A 21,057-nucleotide genomic window follows, 5' to 3' on the forward strand; every position below is an offset into this window, starting at 1 on the left:
TCTCTGCATCTGTACCCATCGTCTCTGACTATAACTGGGCTAGGCTAGGCTCTGATCTATGAAGATAGCAGAATATTATTAGGAATCATTTCATTGACTTTCGGTTTTTTTTTTTTTTTTTTTTTTTTTTTTTTTTTGGCCAGTCATGTTTGGTTCGATTCTAAGTCTCTAGGCTATCCAAACTCAAGTCCAAGTGCATCAAAGATCTCAACATAAAACCAGATACACTGAACCTGATAGAAGAGAAGTGGGGAATAGCTTTGAATGCACTGGCACAGGAAATCACTTCCTGAACAGAACACCAATAGTGCAGGCAATAAGATCAACAATTAATACAGGGAACCTCATGAAACTGAAAAGCTTCTGCTTGAAAAGCAGAGGACACCACAGACAATAAGACAAAAAGGCAGCCTATAGAATGGAAACAGATCTCCACCATCTGACAGAGGGCTAATATCCAAAATATATAAAGAACTCAAGAAACTAGACATCAATGAATCAAATAGTCTAATTAAAAAAATGAGGTATCATCTAAACAGGGAATTCTCAACAGGGGAGTCTCAGATGGCTGAGAAACATCTTTAGTCACCAGAGAAACACAAATCAAAACTAGTTTAATATCCCATCTTACACCTGTCTGAACGGCTAGGATCAAAAACACAAGTAACAGCTCACGGTGGAGAGAATGTGGAGAAGTGGAACACTCCTCCATTACTGGTAGAACTGCAAACTTGTGCAGCCACTATGGAAACCAATATGGCGGTTTCACAGAAAACTGGGAATCCATCTACCTCCAGACCCAGACACACCACTCTTGGGCACATACCCAAAGGATGCTCCATCCTACCACAAGGACACTTCTTCAACTATGTCCATAGAATCTTTATTCATAATAGCCAGAAACTGGAAACAACCTAGATATCCCTCAACAGAAGAATGGACAAGAAAATGTAGTACATTTGTACAATGGAGTGTTACTCAGCTGCCAAAAAATGACATCATGAAACCTGCAAGCAAATGGAGAGAAGTAGCAAAAAAAAATCATCCCGAGTGAGGTAACCCAGACCCAGAAAGACAAACATGGTATGTACTCACTCATAAGTGGACATTAGCTGTTAAGTAAAGGATAACCAGGCTACAGTCCATAGACTCAGAGAGGCTAAGTAACAAGGAGGCTGCAAAGGAGGGTGGGTGGGGCACATGTATCTCCCTGGAAAGAGAAAATAGAATCAGTTTTTCAAGTGGCTTGGGGGAAAGGTGGAGATGCTAACAGGAGGGAACAGCGCATGCTCTTAATCACTGAGCCATCTTTCCAGCCCCTCCAGTTGTTTTTTTGTTGTTTGATTCTTTTGACTAAAGGAAAGCATGGAATTTTCTTTCTTTCTTTCTTTTCTTTTCTTTTCTTTTTTTTTGAGACAGGGTTTCTCTGTGTAGTTTTAGTGCCTGTGCTGCATCTTGCTCTGTAGACCAGGCTGGCCTTGAACTCACAGAGATCCACCAGGCTCTGCCTCCTGAGTACTGGGATTAAAGGCGTGCGCCACCACCGCCCAGCGGAATTTTCGTTTTTTGATTCAGATGTAGGCATAACACAAACACATTTAAACGTAGTGTGGGGGGGGAGGATTAGAAAAACTGAAAGTAAGCAAGATTGCCTGCAGATAAACTGGTAACAAAACACAGTAACGTACACCTGGACGAGCATCAATCCCATGAGAAAACCCAGCAACTTTAATTACTGCACCTACAGGCACTGTGCTGAGGAGTGTTGCTTTCTGCTGAATGTCGAGTGACGGCAGACTGCTCTGGCACAGCAAACTGTTAGGAGTTTCTTCTCCTCTGCCACAACTGTCTTCTGATGCTCACTTTTATACGTGCAGCGTAATTAATGCATGTAGTGCACTGACAATGATAATAAGGTTTGTGGGGGGCAGGGGCAGGTCTAACTCTGGCTTTGCTGCTTGCTCCTTTAATAGCCTGGGACCAGCAGCTGAATGAAGAGCAGAAATGGTAGGGCAGGGTTCATGGTGGATCTGCTCTGCAACTAGCCAGTTTTCATTCTCATTGTTGGGCTATGCTCTGCAAATGTTGTTACTCTTCACCATCATGAAAAGAACCTGGAGAGGCCCACAGACCACCTTTGCTATTTGTCCTTTGTAGCTTCTATGAACCTGGAGACCTTTTTTTTTTTCTTTTGGTTTTTCGAGACAGGGTTTCTTTGTGTAGCTTTGTGCCTTTCCTGGATCTCGCTCTGTAGACCAGGCTGGCCTCGGACTCACAAAGATCTGCCTGCCTCTGCCTCCTGAGTGCTGGGATTAAAGGTGTGCGCCACCACTGCCTGGTGAACCTGGAGAACTTTTAAGGTGGCTGTGGCTTGCACAGTATATCCATGGTTGGCAAGGAGAGAATATTGGTTAGGAAATGTCTGCATAGAGCATACATAGACCTGTGCATTTCCTGCTGACCCAATGGAGGACTAGGAAGCCAGCTTTGGGATATATTGAAGGTACTTTGCCCAAGAGAGCAAACTTTATGCGAACAGTGAGGCACTGTGTGCTGAAGATTAATAGCCAAAGCTTACAGAGAGCAGTCGAAGCAGCTATAAGCAGTTAGGGGAGCTTCTTGGTGCTAAAGGTTCTTTGAGGAGCCCTTGGATGTGACAAGAAAAGGACCACCTTTTAAATACCTATCAAGTCTCGGAAGGTATCTTAGAGAGCTTAGCTTGGGTGACACAGCTCCCTGTTTATCTTTTACACTTTTGTTCTGTAGTGCAGCTTCCTCTAACCATGCTCCACCTTTCCTCTGGCTATGTAAAACATCCACAGTCCTTGTCCTCATCTTTTCCGACAGGCTGAGAACCTTCTGAACCTTAGAGGAATTCATTAGCTAGGCAAATAGTAGATACTCTTTAAGACCAGTATCAAGCCCGATGTGATGGTATACATTAATCCCAACACTTGGGAGGTAGAGGCAGTGAGATTCTGTGACCCTGGTCTACACATCGAGAATCTAAGTAAGAATTTGTGCTTATCTGCTATCACAGCAAGCACCACATGGAAGATTTAAACACAGCAAAGAATATAATGGCTTACAGGTTAAGATTAGCATGTTAATTGTTTAGCTTAATTCTAAAGTGGAAGGACAAAAGAATAAGGAGAGAATGAGATAGTCTTGTGTCACATATTTCAACAGGTATCAATAAGTAACGAGGGATTGAAAAAATAATAAAAATTAAGTGCTATGGGCACTGGAAATGTCAAAGGATCATGGTGAGCTTAGTCTAGAGTAGGCTTCATATAAGCCTCTTTTTTGTTTTGTTTTGTTTTTTGAGACAGGGTTTCTCTGCGTAGCTTTGCGCCTTTCCTGGATCTCGCTCTGTAGACCAGGCTGGCCTCTGCCTCCCGAGTGCTGGGAATAAAGGTGTGCACCACCACCGCCTGGCTAAGCCTCTGTTCTTAAGAACTGTCAGCAGGTATATGTCTGAAGAGGAAGGCATGGCAATTCCTTATTTGAGATGAAGGAAGATCTGTGGCTTGAAGTTAATAAGGAAAAGAAGTTACATGGGTAGGTAGGTGTGCTTTGCAAAATCTCAAATGTGGTATTTTCATTCTTGGTTCTCATAGTGAAAGAATGCTTTTGGGTCCTTTCTCACTGTAGTTGAGTTCTCATCCTCACTCACCCATTGTTTACTTCTTGTGTGGAAAGGAAGAAAACATTCATGTCTGGCTGGACCACAATGCTAAGGCCCTTAAGAAGTTAGAACAGGGAGAGGGCTTGTCCAATCCCCTCCCCCAAATACCAGGGTCCAGCACCACACACTCCAATACTAAAAAGGCCAATAAGATTTTAAGTACAGCCGGGTGGTGGTGGCACACGCCTTTAATCCCAGCACTTGGGAGGCAGAGGCAGGCGATCTCTGTGAGTTCGAGGCTAGCCTGGTCTACAAAGCGAGATCCAGGAAAGACGCAAAGCTACAAAGAGAAACCTTGTCTTGAAAAACAAACAAACAAACAAACAAGATTTAAAGTACTTCAAGAATCTGAAGTCAAGAGGTCGAGGCAGAAGGCTTGTGAATCTGTGTCTACTCTCTGCTATTCAGTGAGTCTGAAGGTCAGCTTAAGTTACAGTGAGATTCGGTTCAGAAAAAAATAGCCAAGCATGGTGTCTCACACCTGGAAATCCCAGCTTGTTGGAGGCTGAGGCAGGAAGATTGTAGTTGAGGTCAGCCTGGGCTACATAGTGAATTCAAAGCTAGGATGGGTTACAGAGTAAGATCCTGCCAATAAATAAATACATACATAAATAAATAAACAAAATCAAAACAAGAAGAGAAACAAAATTCAATCTAATCAAACCACCACCATTACCATTAATTAAAAAAAAAAAAAAGCATAAGACCCCAAACGATCTTCCAAACAGGTAAAAATGTCTCCTTTGGAGTTATTCTGCCTTGGTTATTGTGGTAGTTTGAATATGAATGGCCCCCATAGACTCAAATATTTGAATGCTTGTTCATTGGATGTGGCTGCTGACCAAATGGAGGACTTGTGGCCTTGTTGGAGGAAGTGTGTCACTGGGGTTGGGCTTTGGGGTTTCGAATTCTCAAGCCAGGCCCAGTGTCTGCCTTCTCCTTCTGCCTGTTGGTCAGGACGCAGAACTCTCAGCTACCTCTCCAGCACCATGTCTGCCTCTATGCCACCATGTTTCCTGCCATCACAAGAACAGACTAAATCTCTGAACGAGTAAGCAAGCCCCAACTAAATGATTTCTTTTTAAAGAGTGGTCATGGCATTTCTTCACAGCAATAGAACATGGACTATGACAGTGATTCCATGAGAAAAATTTTGGACATGTCTTTCACCAAGCTAGAGACTTCAGACTAAGTAACATAATACAGCACCTGTGAATTACTACTTGTGATGAAGTCCTAAGTTGACACAGTTACACATTCAACCACACATCAGCAATTCCACAAAACAACAGTTTCTGGAGATGTACCAAGTGTCATGCTGTGTCCCTTTTGCAACAATGAAAATATTGTCCTTACTATATCAGTGTGTACACCAGTCCATTGGGGATGGGGAAAATACATGAAATTAAAAGGGAGTCACAGCTGGAAGATGAATACTCTGGGACTTATTATATACTTTCTTCACTTTTTGGCATGCCTGTTAATTTTCTTAATAAAGTTAGATATGACTAAAAACTGTCTTATCTTCCAAGCAAAGGAACCGGATTTGATAGATGCCTATAAAACAGGGAAATTACACCATGACGTTATTATTTCTAGGGTATCAGAAGAGACATGTTCATGGCAATGTGAGAGGTGGACAGGAAACACCTCTTTGTAGAAGAGAAGTATTCGTGGAAGGCCTAGCTCAGTAGTGAATTGGGCTCCACACAGCCCACTTAGGCTTCAGGCTGGGTAGGAGGTACTTGTGGTTAGGGTGAGCAGTGAAGAACTAGCTACTACAACACCATCACCTTATCCTCTTTCTTCTTCTTTCTCTTGGGTGCTTTCAATCCAGCAAAGCGACTAGACATTAGTATATCACCATGTACCAAGTGCCAATACAAAGGCTGCAGGCTATTCCGTGCATATCCTCTCCAGAGCTGGGAACCTGGAGTCCAAGACACTCCTCAAGGCATGGGGATTGTGGTACAATCAGGCCAACGGCAGATCAAGCACCAGCCCTTCCAAATCAAATCAGGGGAGGTAGGTCAGAAACCTGAGCTCTGGCAGTGGTAGGTTCAAATTCCGACTAGCTTTTGCAGCTCTGAACGAGTCACCTAACCTCTCGGAGCTGACACAATTTCCTCATTTATAAAGAGTGCAGTAAAACCTTGGAGGGTTTCTTGTCAGAAGCAAAATTCGGACACTCAAGATCATACCACCAAAGGAAGACTCCATAAATGGCAGCCATCATCATTCTTGGCCAAGTGCTGGCTCGTCCTCCCGGGCGCGCCTCCTGCAGGGTCCCTCAGGACAGACTGGGCCCGCCTCCGAGGCTAGGTTTCGATGCTCAAGGCTAGTGGCCCAGCGTCTGGGTCTCCACCTGGAGCAAGCAAGGGACGCGGGCAGGTGGGTTGACCTTTCCTTGCAAGGATCGCCCCATCCCCTCGGCCCCCATCCCTGTGCTGCCAGCAGGTGAGGTTTCGCCCAGGCTGCTGGGATTGTGACCGCAGGAAGGGTCGAAGCAGAGGGCGCAGCCCGGGCACCGGCGGGGAAGGGGGGCGCGGGGGGCTCGCTCCTGCGGCTGGTTCCACAGCCGGGTTAACCCAGCAGCCGGCTGAGGCGCGGGGCTCGTGGACTGCGCGCTCTGCGGCTGCGAAAACCCGGAGAGGCGGATGGGAGCGCTCGAGGCGCTCGCAGCCAACTCCTCCGCGGTCCGGCCGCCAAGCTGGGCATGCTCAGTGCGGCCGCTGCGCCGCCGTCCGCCAACTCGGGAGCTCGCGCTCCCGGGCCGTGGGGGCGAGAACGCCGGCGGCGGCGAGCGACGCCCCCAGGCAGCCGCAAACTTCGCGGCGGCGTCCGCAGTCTGGCGAGACGAGACACCTCGCAACGTCAAATCCAATTCCCTTTCCCCTACCTGAGCGATGGAGGCTGCGGCCCCCAGAGCGTCCCGGCCGCCCGCCCCTGCCTAGCTAGCGGCTAGCTAGGGACCAACAGGTAAACTGTTGGGGGTGGGGAGCGGGGCGCGCGGCGGCCAGGGGCGGCCCGGGGAGCCGGCTCGCCTGCGCGCCCGATGTGTCCGTCGGTGCCCGTGGCCACCGCTCTTCACCCCCCCGTCCCCAGCCCGGGGAGGGCCAGCAAAGGGTTAAGTCGGCCCCGCGCCACAGTGAGCGCGGCCCCCTCCAGCCGCTGCGGCCGCCTGCAAGCCGGCAGCCAGCAAAGCGCCCGGGCGCCGCCGAGGGGACCCGCCGTAGCCTCTGCGCCATCCGAGCCGGGAGGTACCGGCCTCGCTCGGCGTCCGCATCCTCGTCCCTCCCGGCCTCGTTCCCGCGGCTCTGTGCCGGGGCGGCAGGTCGTCCGGGTGCAAGGCGGCGGCGGGCGCGGGGCACGGCGAGCCAGGAAGTGGGCGCGGGCCGCTGCGTAGCGCCTCGCGGGCCCGAGGACGCCTAGCTCTCGGCGACACCGAGCCTCCCGCCTAGGCGCCAAGAAAAGTTTTTCCCCCTTCCCCGCCCCTCCCCCACCCCAGCCTGTGCCCCCCAGGGTGGGTTTGGGTTCATTGGTGAAGAAAGTCACACGTTCCTATCAGCTGCTCCTCCCCCTGGGGACCGGGTGGGGGTGGCGGGAGGCCGGCGCCGCTGCGGACCCTGGCCGACCTCCAGCCCCGTCGCCGCCACCGCCGCCGCCGCCGCCGCCCGTGGAGCTGGCTTCCCGGGGCTCGGCGCAGCGGGGTGCCCACGAAGGCGGCCCCCTTGAGCGCGTCTGCGCGCGGCCAGCGGCTGTCTCCAACCTGCTTTCTCCTGCCTGCAGCGCCACGGCGAGCGAGAGTGGAGGGGAGAGGGAGTCTTGTCTGCAAAGTGCTGCTCCCTGGTGCTCAGAGGCGGCTGCTCCAGCTCCAACTCTCATTCATTTCTCCGGTTAACATGAGAGATCATGGCCGCCTTCGGGCTTCTCAGTTATGAACAGAGACCGCTGAAGCGCCCGCGCCTCGGGCCGCCCGATGTCTACCCGCAGGACCCCAAGCAGAAGGAGGTAAGGGCGCCGGCGGCCTCCGCGCTCGTGCGGTGCTGCGCAGCGCTGACCCGGGGCCAAGCCGGCCCGGCAGGCGTCCACGGCGCTGCGGGGGAAGGGTTGGGGAGGGGATCGGAGGCGGGGCCCGGGCTGGGGTATCGGGGACCCTGAGCCACCGAGACCTGGATCCTGCCAACCCCCGCGCTCCGCTGGGCGGTCGCTCTGCGGGGGCTGGGTCGCTTCCCGGTTGTCGGGCCTTGCACTGCGCCGCTGGGCGCTTTACCGCTTCTTCCTTGCTTGCATCCTCCTGCTCGCTCTCCTCCGTTTCTGCCAGTTTTATTTTATTTTATTTTTTTTCTCGGTCGCTTCGATAAATCCTCGTAAACTTTTTGACAAATGTTGGAATGCAGTACATCGGACACTGAGGTCTTGGGTTTTGCGCCAGCGGTATAGGCACGGATGGGGGAGGGACCTTTTCACATCCTCCAGTTTGGAATGGAAGTCGTTTTTTAGCTAGGTGATCATCTATTTGGCTCTGTGAATGTACCTCTGTATCTCTCTTTCTTAAAAAAACATTAAGAAAACAATATTAAGGAGAAACACCAAATTTGGTCTCTAGAGAGGCAGTTGGTTTTCCCAGAGGCTGTTTTGTATGTGTAAAAGCAGGCAAGTTACCTTAGAAAGGAATAGCTTCCAGGATCACTTATTTCTTTGAATGAAATTAATTGGAGACCTTGGTTGTTCAGCACATACAGTAGCTTCAGTGGTTAGCGTAAGCTATGTAGGTGTGTGTCAGGAGTTAACCAGTAATTATGTAACAACTCTCCAGTTGTAATAATGATCACCCTGGGCTATACGGTTTGTTCGGAGACTTGGCTATCTTTTCTTTTTTGGTTCACCTGCTCCGCAGCTGTCCTTTCAGACTTTGCCAGCTACAGCCCACTCATCTTCTCTTTTCTGGAGCTGAACATGAAACGACCATGTATTCTTTTTGTGACTCTGAAAACTCTCTATTAAAAGTTTGCATGTCCAGTGGTTTCATTAAGGACTTTGCAAATAAGAGTTCTTTAAAACTTCTATTTTGATAAATACATCTGTTTCATCAGTAGTCTCAGCCCAGACTGGCTAATAATGTGTCTGAGAAATCATCCTAGCGATTCCTTTCAGTTTTATCACATTAAATTTGAGCATCAGGGGAGTAGTTCAGATTGAAGGTGGCTGGGAAGTTTACAGGTGGTGTTTCACCACAGAGTTAGGTGACCGTTTGTAGATGTCTTCTCTACTCATGTCCTTACCCATCTGCTAGGGGCTGTCTCTACCCTATCCTTATCCAGCTGCTAAGAAAGAATAGAGAAGAGACTCTGGAGGACCAAGTGTAAATATTAGTGGCAGAACATTCTTAAAGTTTTGGTAGGGATAGGGGCAGTCATTTGGTTGACTTTTCTCATCTTATAATTAATGTTTCACTACATCTTTCTAGAGAATGACTTTGTGAGGGCAACTCCCTACTTGTGGGTTGGTGGCTTGGATTATCATGTGTGCTTGTTTAGCGTTTATTTTTAAATATGACAGCCATTTCAGGATTTGGATCCTGGAGAGAATAATTTTGGATATTGGGTCAGTTTTTAGAAATCTAAAACTGGAAGAAGGAGTGAGTACGGTAGAGGGCACTTTTTAGACTTACATTTGAGAAAATAAGATGACTGAAGCCCAGAAACACTTGATTCATCCGAAGGGTATGGCGAATAAGCAGACCGGATTATCAGTGCTGTGCTCATTCAAATCAGTACTGTGCTCAGGGGGGGTGTTGTGTCGCTGATCTTCTAGGATTCACAGGCGACAGATATTCTCTCTCTCTTGAGGAGAAAGTTATATGTGGCTGTAGTCAAATTTGGGTACAGTATGGAACAGGTGCTTGGTTGTTTTTTGGTGGTTGGAGAGCAGATTCCTAAGCTTCAGTTATTTATGTTTTACACTACTCCCTCAAAAATCCACCTAGTCTTTATACAGCCAGTGCTTTTATTCTTTTAATAACTGTAGAGACACTTTATTGTGCTTTCTTGGCAGTCCTCACTTTTGCAGTTTATCGAAGCATGTATAAGATTATTAAAGTATCAGATCCCACACACATATATATATATATACACGTATATATTTGTTATTATACACAATCATGAGATATATAATTACACAGATTCAAAAGAGACCATCGATAGTAATACTTTGAAACATTGACTCATGCATCCAAACTTATTTGCTAGGCACCAGAGAGCAGTGGTGATTTGTTTGAGGAAGTTCTCACTGATCTACCCAAGCTGGTCTTGAGCTCAGGTTCTTCTTGCCTGTCTCCAGAGTGCTGAGGCTGTGGGCCTGCACCACACATCTAGCTGGCTGGTGTTGATTTAATGGAGTGTAGGCTTCTAGTTCGACAGTCAGGAGTTTGCATTATGGCTGAGCATCTTTGTAGCTGGGCAGAGTTGTATCACTTCTCACTTGTCAACTAGTTTAACTGTGCTCTTCAGGAAAAAAAAAAAAGGTAAAACTTTGTGAAAAATTTCCCCTCATATTTGTGTGAGGAAAAGCCTTCTTCCTAACAGAAGCTGCCTCCTCACTGTATATGTAATTTTTTTTATTAATAAGTGGTAATAGTGTTCTGCAAATAGGATCTCAGGGTACTGAGTGGGATCCTTTAGTGAGGACTCTGGGGGAGACATGATGAAAAGATGATCTGCTAACCTGCTCGTCAGCGGATTGAGTCCGTTCAAGAACTGGCAGTACTCTGGCCTCCCTTTAGACTTTATTAAATGCAGTGCTATCATACTTTAGTCATCTGCACACAGACTGCCCCCCAGACTTTAAGATGGCGAATCAGAAAAGTCCTTCTTGGGTCTTCCTCCCTTACAGCCAGCTCATCTCCATGTCAATATCACCCATTCACCAGTGTCTCTTGCTTGGTCTACTTCCGGAATAGTTTGGATTTCCAATTCATCTGATACTTCTCAGTTTTACCAGCTGGCTGAAGTTTTCTTTTCTTCTGGCTTTAGGCTGACTTTTCTCCTCCCTGGAACTCTTGCATATATCTGTTGGTCTACCCCAAACACCTGCCTTTCCTCCTCCATGCTCACCCTTCATCCAGTCCCCACATAGCCGTGGTCCAGAAGGCGGGCTCTGGAGCCACTCTGTGTGCCTGAATCTTGGCTGTTTTGTTCACGTACCCCTTTGCCTCCCTTACATGCCAGTTTCTTTCCTTGTCGGGTGTGGATGAGGCTGCTGCTTTCCTGCAATGTGGCTGGATGCTTACATGGATAATGTATGTAGAGAATTAGACTTGAGTTGGGCATAGATTCAGCATATAAATACTTCCTGTCAGGGAGTACTGCCTCTTTATCATCAGTGACCTTCTCAGGCCTTTCTGACATGTGTTTCATTTATAATTATTTGTTTGTATCTGGCTATCCCCTACCAATGGGACGGTTTCTCGAGGACAGAGAAAACACTACGTTTGCTGTCATTGCTGTGTCTGGCATAGAGTGAAGTTGCTGGGATTCTGAGGGCACAAGTATTTCTTGTAGTATATTAAGGAAAGAGAGATGAGTGACTGAAAAAGCAAACAGGGTGTTGGAGGTGTTGGGAACGTCTAGGTAAATGCCCAGAGTATCCTTGCTGTCTGTGGTGAAGGCAGACAGCTGTGTAAGTGAAATTAAATCCTAAAAGGAGGGAGAAGTTGTTTTACCTTGGCCATGGACAGTTGAATAGTAAATATGTTCAAATTTGTAAGAAAAACAGATTTGGGCAGAAGTGAGGTTTCTGGGCATAAGAGCCACACATAGGGCCCAGGGGAAGGATTGTGTAGTATGCAGAGTGGGGCTGCTCAGGAGAAGGGGCATCACCTGAAAGGTTAAGTCCAAATCCCTATCTAGGGTGGAGCCTGGTGGCCTAATGGTGGTGATTGGTCAGCATGCACAAGGCTTCGGGTTCAGATACCCATACTACAAAAGAGAAAAGAAACATGGAGTTGGGCGAGAACCTGGGTTGTTGGGTCTCAGATTCAGCAGGTCTGAGGCGTGGCCCCAGAATTTGCGTGTCTAACCAGATGGAATGTAATTGGATAGTGATGGTCCAGAGCCTCCTTGGAGAGTTGGTCTAGAGAGAAGGCGTCCTACCATACAGGGCCTGCTTCCTGGGGAATTTCACTTACTCACGTAAGGGTCTTCTTCCTATGGGCTGAAGCTGCAGGAGTTCGGCTTCTCAGCCCACTCAACCCCTGTTTGGTGGGACTTTCTTCAGACGTTACATCCTTGGTCAGATCTAAGAGTGTGTCAGGAAACCCCAGTCTGACTTTCCCTTACACTTCGGATACTATGCAGACCCTCAGGGCCTTAGCATCCCATCCCTCACTCACCTCCACCCCACACAGCTTGCCTCAGTTCTGACTCCACCACTGGCCGCTGCTTTGATTCTGTGAAATGGGGTTTGTATTTGGACAGAGGGCTGTTTGCAGAGCATGTCAAGTGGTCATGATACACATACTAAACTCAATACAGGTCAGCTGCCAGTCGCTGGTGTCTTGGTAAAAGATCCAAGGGCCTTCTGTTGTCCAGATGACAGTGTCTATGAGAACTGCCCTTGGAAATCTGGTTTTATTCTCACCTTCCGGCTGTGTACCCTTCTGGCGTCTGGCTGTGCGTTGGGCCACTGCTGCTCAAACTGGCTCTTTAAAGTTTGCGTTCCAAACCCTTGCTCTAGTGGTGTTTCTTGTTCTTAGATTTTGGCTAAGAGACTATCCCAAAGCGGGGACCCTGCTTGCAGCCCATCCTGAGCTTTTTACCGTGGGTTACTGTGCTTCTGTGGAGCTCATCAGTATCTGAAATTCAGCTGTTGTGGGGGTTGCATCTACTCCCCATGGCCTGCTCACTTCACTGGAATGTAAGCTGCTTGAGGGCAGGGGCTTGTTGCTGGTCTTCATAAGACTACCTTGTGGCTGGGGTTAGACCAGGAACTAATTGAAGAAGAATCCAGAGACCTGGGGGAGGTGCGGTGACGGAGGAATGGGGAAGATTAGGTTGAATTCACAGGGAAGACTGGACAAATTGGCCAGTTGCCTGGAGGACTAAGACAGAAGGTTAGGGAGACATTTGGTTCTAGAATGTTCCTTGCCTGAGAGCAATTTGTTGGCCTCAGGGCCCTGCTACAGACTTCATTAAAATCCCAGTATTCAGGCAGGGGGTGGACCTGTTTCTAGGTGACTCAGGTTAGAATGCAGGTAGAAAGCCCTGGTTTGGTTTTTATTCTAGCTGCCCAAAGCAAAGTTCTCAGTGGGGCAGGCAGTGCAGTCAGTGTTAGACAGGTTCCTGGGTCCAAGCACCAGCGCCACTTTCAGACACTGTTGCTAAGTGAGTCTGGCCAGAGAGCAGAAATGCAACCAGTTGTCATTTTAGGGAGATACAGTACTTAACATCCACTGAGACCTGCCCAGTCCGAATCAATGGGAGCAAACTCCTGAAACTCAGGAACTTGTAAGTAACCTTTCTAGGTGATTCCTCAGCACACTGAACTTGAGAAGCAATGCTTTAGCATGTGTGTGTTTACCTGAAGAGCAGTTGGGCTCTGCCCTCTTCCCAGGCACTGCTCAACTCCTCATGCCTCATTATCTTTCTATATGTCATTTGAAGTATTGCTACCTTTGTGAACTAAGCTCTATGAATGAGCATTTAGCTATTTTTCCCCCTTAAAGTAGCTGATCCGAAACACCAATCTTAGCCTAGGCTTGTTTCCTGCATTTCTAGTTGGGTAGAATTCTATGCCTGGGTCCGGAAATATCAGAAGCCTTTTCCCATGCGTTCTTGGCCAACTGAGGCAAAGGAGAAGTGAGCTAGCTTTGTGCCGTAAAACCCTGCTTTGTCTTAGTAGTGCTGTGAGGTTTCTGTTTGACCTGGGGTTGGGTTCTCAGATGGAGTCTCGGGATTCACATAAGTATCTATGTGTCTATGGGAGTGTCGGGGGGGGGGGGGGGTCTCAGCCACTGTCTTTCATCCGACATCCTGTTGGATGTTTCCCCACAGGTTGACACTTGGCATTAAACATGGCCCTTCATGGAGTTGGAGGACCACAAAGTGAAGTGTGGTCTTTGGATGGGTGAGAATGAGGCTGAGTGGAGTCTGGGGAGTTTGGCTAACAGTACTGCCCTCAGGTGTGTGCGTACATGTGCCCGGGCAGCAGCAGGCGCTAGGCAGGGCAGAAAGAGGAAGACGGACTCACAGAGGTCTGTCTCTTGCTCTTTGCTCTGAGGCTCTTTTCATAAAGAGGTTTTGAACTTCTGGGGAGGCCACTGCTGTGGGAGATTAGGCAGTGAACAGGGTGGAAGTGGCTAGAGCTTTGCGTCCCTGCACCGTGAAGGAAAGCAGCAGGGTTGAGCCTGGAGGAAGGTAGCCAAGAGTGGGGAGGCCCGGGGAGGGAAGAAAGGGAGAGACGCACGGGGGGGGGGGGGGGCATCTGTTGTGAAGATGAGAAGGGGTGAAGAAGAGAAGGGAGCTGGGAGCATCTACACATCAATTCCTAAAGCTGGTCCGTGGTGACAGGGACTTTAGGAACTCTTCTCAACTCCTCACTACCTTAGGAAAGTTGAGGGAGGAAAACCCCACTAAATCAACAAAAGAGCACAATTTCTACTTAAGATTGGCATATCTGCAAATTTTGGAAGTCTTGTTATCTGGTTTTTTGAGTCCATTCAGTGGCACTATGACAGATACTGGGTAAATTTTAAATTAAAGTGTTTTATTTTTTTTTAATTTTTAAGGAAAAGAAATGTATCACAGTTTTGAAAGCTTGGAGATCCAGTATTGAGGGGTTTGTCACTTGATAAGGGACTTCTTGCTACTTTATAATCTGGTGAAAGGCATCTCACAGATGTAAAAGATCAAGGCCCGGCCTGCTTTTGGTACCCGCTTGTTTCCAGACCCCTGCCACAGCAGAGGGAGTCCATAGGGTGAGTGACAGCAGGGTGTGGGGGGAAGGAGCTAGGTGACTGGCCTACTCACTTCTCAGAGGACCCATACCTTAGCCTTCTAGCATTAGGGAAATAAGAATTTTGGGGGATACATGTAAATCATAGCACCAGGGTATAGGATCAGCAATACTTTTTATTTATTTCTCTTTGCTAATAATCTGCATTTCAAGCTGTAACATCAGCCTTGAAGTATTTTTGCCCTCAGAGAAAGTAACCTAAAAAATAATTAGCTAATTTTGATTGGCTTTGTAAAGATGGGCCTTTAGTATTATGACTCTTTCTTTTTTTTTTTTCCTTTTACCTTTAATCTTCTAAATGGCTTGAAGTTAGTTCTGTGTTGCTCAGGCTGAGCCTCAGACTCCTGGGTTTCCAGGAGCGTCCCATCCCAGCTTTCCTAGTAGCTGGGATTTCCGTGTGACAGCACACCCCGTGACTGCTGCTAATTGACAGCCCAGAGTTCCATATCCTGCGTCCCTGGGCTCTTCTCAGAGGAGACTTTGCCTGGCACCTCTCCGCTTCCACTGCTTCCAAGGAAGCCCCTCCTGGTTTTAGTTAACTAGCAGCTGAGGGCAAAGCCTTTGACATGTCTGCCATCTGGGAGGAGGAACCTTAGCGTATCCCAGATGACCAGACCCTGCCCAGCCTTGCCCATAGCCCAACTGCAGCGTTCATGTTCACCATCCCTCATCTTTCTCCCGTAAGAGACCTTTGCTGTCTCAGCCCTCCCCTCCCGCAAGATAGAGGTGAAAAAGAAACCTCACCAGTTACCGCCTTGGCCTGGCTTGAATAAACGTGGTTCTTTTCATCAACTTTTGTTTTATTGTCCCTAGGAGGGAGCTGGCTGTACACATGTGACTCTTTTCACAGAGGTGCGTGTGGACCTGTGAGTCTGACAGGGACAGCAGGGTGGAGGTCAGGCTCCCTTCTGAGAACATTCCAGCGCTGCCATTTCTACTGTGTAACAGCTATTCAGAGTGGTTTAATAGGAAGGAGCCTGTAAACTTAAAAAAAAAAAAAAAAATCAAATGTGAGGTCTAATTCAGTGGTGTGCTGGAGCCACCTTGTACCAGCTCGTGTGAGCTGACTGACATCAGGTTCATCGCTTAAATTCATCCATGGTGGGAGTATAGCAGTACCACGGACATTAGCAAGTGCTGTCCATTACACACACACACACACACACACACACACACACACACACACACACACATGCTTCTTTTGTTTTTAAGTGAAGGCTGATTGTCGGGCTTACCAGCAGCTGTGTATAGTTATGGAAGACACTTCTGTCATGCCTTTCTTTTCCTGCCTCCCACCTAAAAAATAAATAAATAAATTAAAAAAAAAAAAGCCAGACCTTCATCCTCTGTATCATTTTGTAGCTTAGACTAAGCACAGGGCTTCACTCTCGAAAGAGCTGTGATGGAAATCTACTACTGGACTGCCGCAGAAGAACGTTTTCCTCTCAGAGAAATGTGCAGGTGCAGGAGAAAGCCCTTTCCAGGAGAAAGCCCTTTCCTTAGGCCCTGAAAAATCCAGAGTTTGGAAAGGTAGTGAGAAGATATGATAGCTGGACCACTGCACCCATCTTGTGACCATATGACAACAAGCTGAAAGGCTAACCCAAAATGTTGAGTAACCCCATGAGAAAAAGCTAACCCAAAATGTTGAGTAGCCCCATGAGAAAAAGCTAACCCAAAATGTTGAGTAGCCCCATGAGATCCTTAAGCTGTTGAACTGACCTTGGGAGCATCAGTATCCCCCTCCCCCCCCATTCTTGTTAAGTAAACAATAGAAGACCACTCTCTTTAAGCCATTATTGGGGCCGGTACCAAATTCTTGGAGCACGAGGCACTTTAATGTCTTTGCAGTGCTTTCCACTCGCAAAGACTCAAGGTACACGCCTCCCTGTGTTCTTGAGGGTTAGTTTCTCAGAATTCTTAATCAACGCTGGCTCAGTGTGGGGCATAGGCAGGAAGGAGGCATCACCAGATGAGGTCCACCAGGACCAAGGCAAGAGAGACTTGGCAGTGGGCTCCTTTATTTCTGCCTTTGGCAGTAGGAGTTTTTCTGCAAGATGGAGGGGCCCTGTTCCGGTTTCCTGGGAGAAGAATGGTCTGTGGGTCTCTCCCATGGGCAGGAGCCATGCCTGTTGACGGTAGAGGCGGATTAGTCCAAGTTTCTCTCAAGGGAAACTCAGCTCCCATAAAGTGACTTGCCACAGTAGATCTGTGCCGACACTGTGTCCCCTGATTTGTCTTTGCACTGTTACTTGACCTTCCATTTAGAGAGCTTCCTGTTGTTTGTTTGTTTGTGTTTTCTTTTCTAAATACCCTCATGTTGCCCTGACAGTGAGAATCCCTTTGCATTTGAGGGCACCCTGTTCTTTGGTGATGGTGGGACCTTTTCAGATCTCTGTAGTGGTGTTGGCGCCCAGGCAGCCTTGGCCTTGTGTTTTGGGGAGGAAGGTTCCCAGCCCCATCTCTGCCTCTGGGGATAGCTGTAGCTCTGGCTGAGGCATTTTGAGTCCTATGTTTACTGTGACTGTCCCTTAACAGTTGTGACTTTTTGTTGTTTTTGTTTGTTTGTTTGTTTGTTTTTTGCAACTTCCCAGTTCTTCTGTGTCAACTTTGTTGATGACAGGGCCATCTCATCAGTTGGACATTCCTGGAAGTGGATCCTCCTTAGTTGCAGAGTGCCGTGGTCCCCAGGAAGAGACATTTTCACTTTGGTGGTTTATTTTCCATATCATGAGAGGAATGTTACTGCACCTGTGCATGCCAAACTGACTGAGTCATTTAGCCAGTATTATTGAACACTCTTCTGGCTCTTTGCCAGCTAGGGCTTAATGAAGACAGGATCCAGATCTGCTTCCCTGCCACATCCCTGGCCCACACCTAGGGCTCAGAACTTTTTTTAAAAAAAGATGAATGGATATCATCATAAATAACTGTAGGAACATTAGACCCAGGGCCCTAGAGCTTTCGATCCGCAGCAGATTTTCAGCCAGCGTGCGTATTCCTCATTTCCCTCTGGGACATTGGCAGTACCTGGAGACACTGTGGGTTGTCATGACTGGGTATGTGTGTGCTCCCGATATGCTCCGGGCCACCACACAGCCCCCCACACCAGACTTTTCTGGATCCAGCTAGTTCTGGAGTGGAGGAGTGCAGACTGAGGGAGCGGCAGACAAGTAAAGGAGGAACACACCACGGTTCAGGTATTCTCCAGAGTTCTGAAGGAACAAGAGGAAGTGACCCGCTTTCCGTAGAACGTGAGAGAGGAGCATTTGCATCTGGGGTTTGTGTAGGGGTGGATGGTGCTGAGCATATGAGTGAGGGGCCAGCGTGTGCAAAGAATCCCTGACAGAAACATCACAGGTTCTGGGCAGAGCTTAGTGGTCTGGGGAGGAAAGGTGGGGTCAGGTCCTGGGTGCCCCGTGGTGGTGTCTGGATATGAGATTAAGGTGACGAAGGCCACAGTGGCTCTGAGAGTCATACTGAGGTGTTGAGGACCCTGGGTGACGCCTTTGTCACTTGTGGCTACTGTAAGAAGTTACTACAAAGTGTTGGGGTTGGGGAGGTGGGCTTAAGCAGCAGGAATTTATTTTCCCATGGTTCTAGAGGGGAGTCTGAAATCAGGGTGCAGGAGACCCTCCGAAGATCTAGCGGAGAGTTCTTCCTTGCCTCTTCTGGCCTCAGGGGCTTCAGACATTCCCTGGTTTTGTTTGTTTTTTTACCTGTAGCTTTACCATTCTGGTGTTTGCTTCTGTTTTCATACAGCCTCTCCTTGGTTCTTCTGCCTGGGACTTCTCTGGAGGGCGCTTGTCACTGGATGGGGGGTCCTACTGTACAGGCTAGGGGAATCTCATATAGACTTGTATCCCTAACGGTGCCACAGTCGCAGATTCTGAGATTCCATGGGGGTGTTTTTTTTTTTTTTTTTTTTTTTTTTTTTTTTTTGTTGTTGTTGTTTTTCTGTGGGTTTGGCAGACTTGGGAGGGAAGCCAAACAGAGTATCCTCAGCAGTTATTCAGGTAGCAGAACTGGCAGAGATATGTGAGCCAGAGATGGTATGAGAATCTGCAAAAGTTTGAGTAGCCTGCTGACCCCGAGAAATGGGGCCAGTTCCAGACCGCCAGTTCAAGCCAGCATTTCCCAGACTTGGTTCTCAGCACCTCCTTACAATTTTGGTTTATATCGGATAGTTGTATTTCTTATTATTTATAGAAATTTTGGAAATTAACAAAAATATTTGAAACCATATTTTATTATTTGCTCATTGAAATATAATAGTGGGTCAGTTTTACTTGCTTTGGGTGTGTGCATGATGCTGGGGACCAAATCCAGAGCCTTCTGTATGTTGAACAAGCTTTCTGTGATGTACCTATACATCTTCAGACTTAGATTTTCTTTTTTTTTTAAATGAGAAACAACTCTTCTCAAATTAAAAGAACTGATGAAAAAGGTGTTTTACATTTTTGTAAACCTCTTGAATGTGGGGATGTTCATAACTGGTTTTGCATTCACTCTGTTGCAGTATGTTGTTTTGATTGAAGATGTGAAGAGAGTCTGCCCTCTCACAGAGAAGGAGCTGGGAAGTTCTCGAGAGCTGAGGGGTCTCCGATTTAGCTTAGGCTGTTGGGTAGATAGATTGATGCCGATCCTAAACTAGTGTGCCTCCGAAAAGTTTATTGTTTTTTTCCCCTGAAGGTGGAGAAATGTAGTAAGGGGAGGGGAGATAATGAATCCTGTCCCACCCACCCCACCCCCCAGGTGTTTTCAATTCCAGAAGTCTCTGAAGAATCAAAATTGAAATGATTGTTAGTGGAAGCTGAAGATTTGTAGATTTAGGGGTGAATAAATCATGTCTGTGATGGCTTGAGAATTGGCAAATGTTAGAGTTGCCTGCTGACCCTGCAAAGTGGAACTTTGTAGAGCTTGACTCCCTGGACCCTGTGTTAGACAAGTGGTCTAAGAGGCCATTTAAAATCCGGTGAGGGGTCTTCATTTTCCTGGACCTGTTGAGTAATCTTCGTCTTTGGGACTTTTGCTCACAGCCCTTGCCGCCTGCCCGGTTTGTTCCCGTTCCATGGTGATGTGATTGCTCACTGCTCAGCATCCTGTGCTTGTTTGCCTTTGACTGCCGGCCCCAGCCACTGTACATTCTCTACAGCAGGGGCTGTACCTGTTTTAAAAATCCGATCTGATATGTCATAAAGGAATGAGAATAATTGCTGGCTGGATTTGGGAATGGGGCAGCGGTCATTATCAGCAAATGGTTATTAGAATCCTAAGTCACAACGTGGCCCAGACTTTGGCCATACCAGGATGTGGAAGAAATGGTTCCTGCTTTGAGAAGTTGGGATGGAGCATACCTGATCTGTGCACAGGATACCAGGGTCAGTAAAAAGGTGTTGTTGGGAACAAACCAGCCATGCATGTTCCGTTCGTGAGTGTTCAGAGGTGGTGGGTGTTTCCTAGGCTGAGTGGAGAAGGCCTGAAAACAGGGATAGGACTTTTCCTCTCTTTCCTTCCTTCCCCCCTACCTCCTTCCTTCCTTCCTTCCTTCCTTCCTCCCTCTCTCCCTCCTTCCCTCCCCTCCCTCCCTCCCTCCCTTCTTTTTAAAAATATATTTACTATTTGAATTTTTTTTGGTGTATAGGTGTTTCTCCTGAGTGTTTATCTGTATCCTATGTGAATGTGGAGGCAGGAGAGGGTTTTGGATCTTATTGACCTGGAGTTGCAGACAGTTTTTAGCTACCATGTGGATGCTAGGAATTGAACATGGGTCTCTGGAAAAGCAGCGGATACTCTTAACCACTGAGCCATCTCTCCAGCCCCTTCTTGTTTCTTAGACCATCTCATGTAGCCCAGGCTGGCCTTCTAACTCAATTTGCAGCAGAACTCCGATCTAACTGCCTTCACCGCTCAAGTCCTGAGATCCCAGTTCTAACATACTTGGCTGGGATTTAGTGTGTATATAGTATTCTGGAACTAGAGATCCTCTTGCTCTTAGCCTCCCGTGTGCCGAGATTACAGGTGTGTTCAGCCTAAGAGGAAGCAAATTGGACACCATGTTGGGAGGAATTTCTGATTTTTCTTTTTAAGTGAGAATATGTCAAATCTGTCAACTTGAATGTGTGTTTTAGGACAAGAAACAAGAAGTGATGGAAAGTGCTGGAGGAAGACAGATGAGCAAGGCTAGAGAGGCAGAGATTGAGCACTGGGGAGGGGGGCTTTGATCCCTCTTGAGAAAGTTGAAGAGACATGACTTCCATGGGCATCCCTTGAATTTTCTAGAGTCACTTTGACGCTCAGCAAGAATAATTTGTCCAGCAGCCCATATGCAGTGTGTCCTTCCACACTGTGTCTTG

At 47.7% G+C, this 21,057-nt stretch overlaps 1 protein-coding gene across 11 annotated transcripts in view; it reads left to right on the forward strand.

The window, feature by feature from the left end:
- Window positions 1-6,403: 6,403 nt before the first annotated feature.
- Window positions 6,404-21,057, forward strand: part of Med12l (mediator complex subunit 12L) — a 340,622-nt gene continuing 325,968 nt past the window's right edge. For 9 of the 11 annotated variants that reach the window (XM_036191125.1, XM_036191135.1, XM_036191130.1 and 6 more), the window contains exons 1-2: window positions 6,404-6,667; window positions 7,478-7,699. In XM_036191125.1, the coding sequence (XP_036047018.1) occupies window positions 7,601-7,699 (99 nt within the window). In that variant the 5' untranslated portion in view covers window positions 6,404-6,667; window positions 7,478-7,600. Of the gene's footprint in view, window positions 6,668-6,856; window positions 7,700-21,057 lie in introns of those variants that run through there. The other 2 variants (XM_036191129.1, XM_036191126.1) reach the window with 2 other exon arrangements.

Source organism: Onychomys torridus, chromosome 6 (genome assembly GCF_903995425.1).
Source record: "Onychomys torridus chromosome 6, mOncTor1.1, whole genome shotgun sequence".
Lineage (NCBI taxonomy): Eukaryota > Metazoa > Chordata > Mammalia > Rodentia > Cricetidae > Onychomys > Onychomys torridus.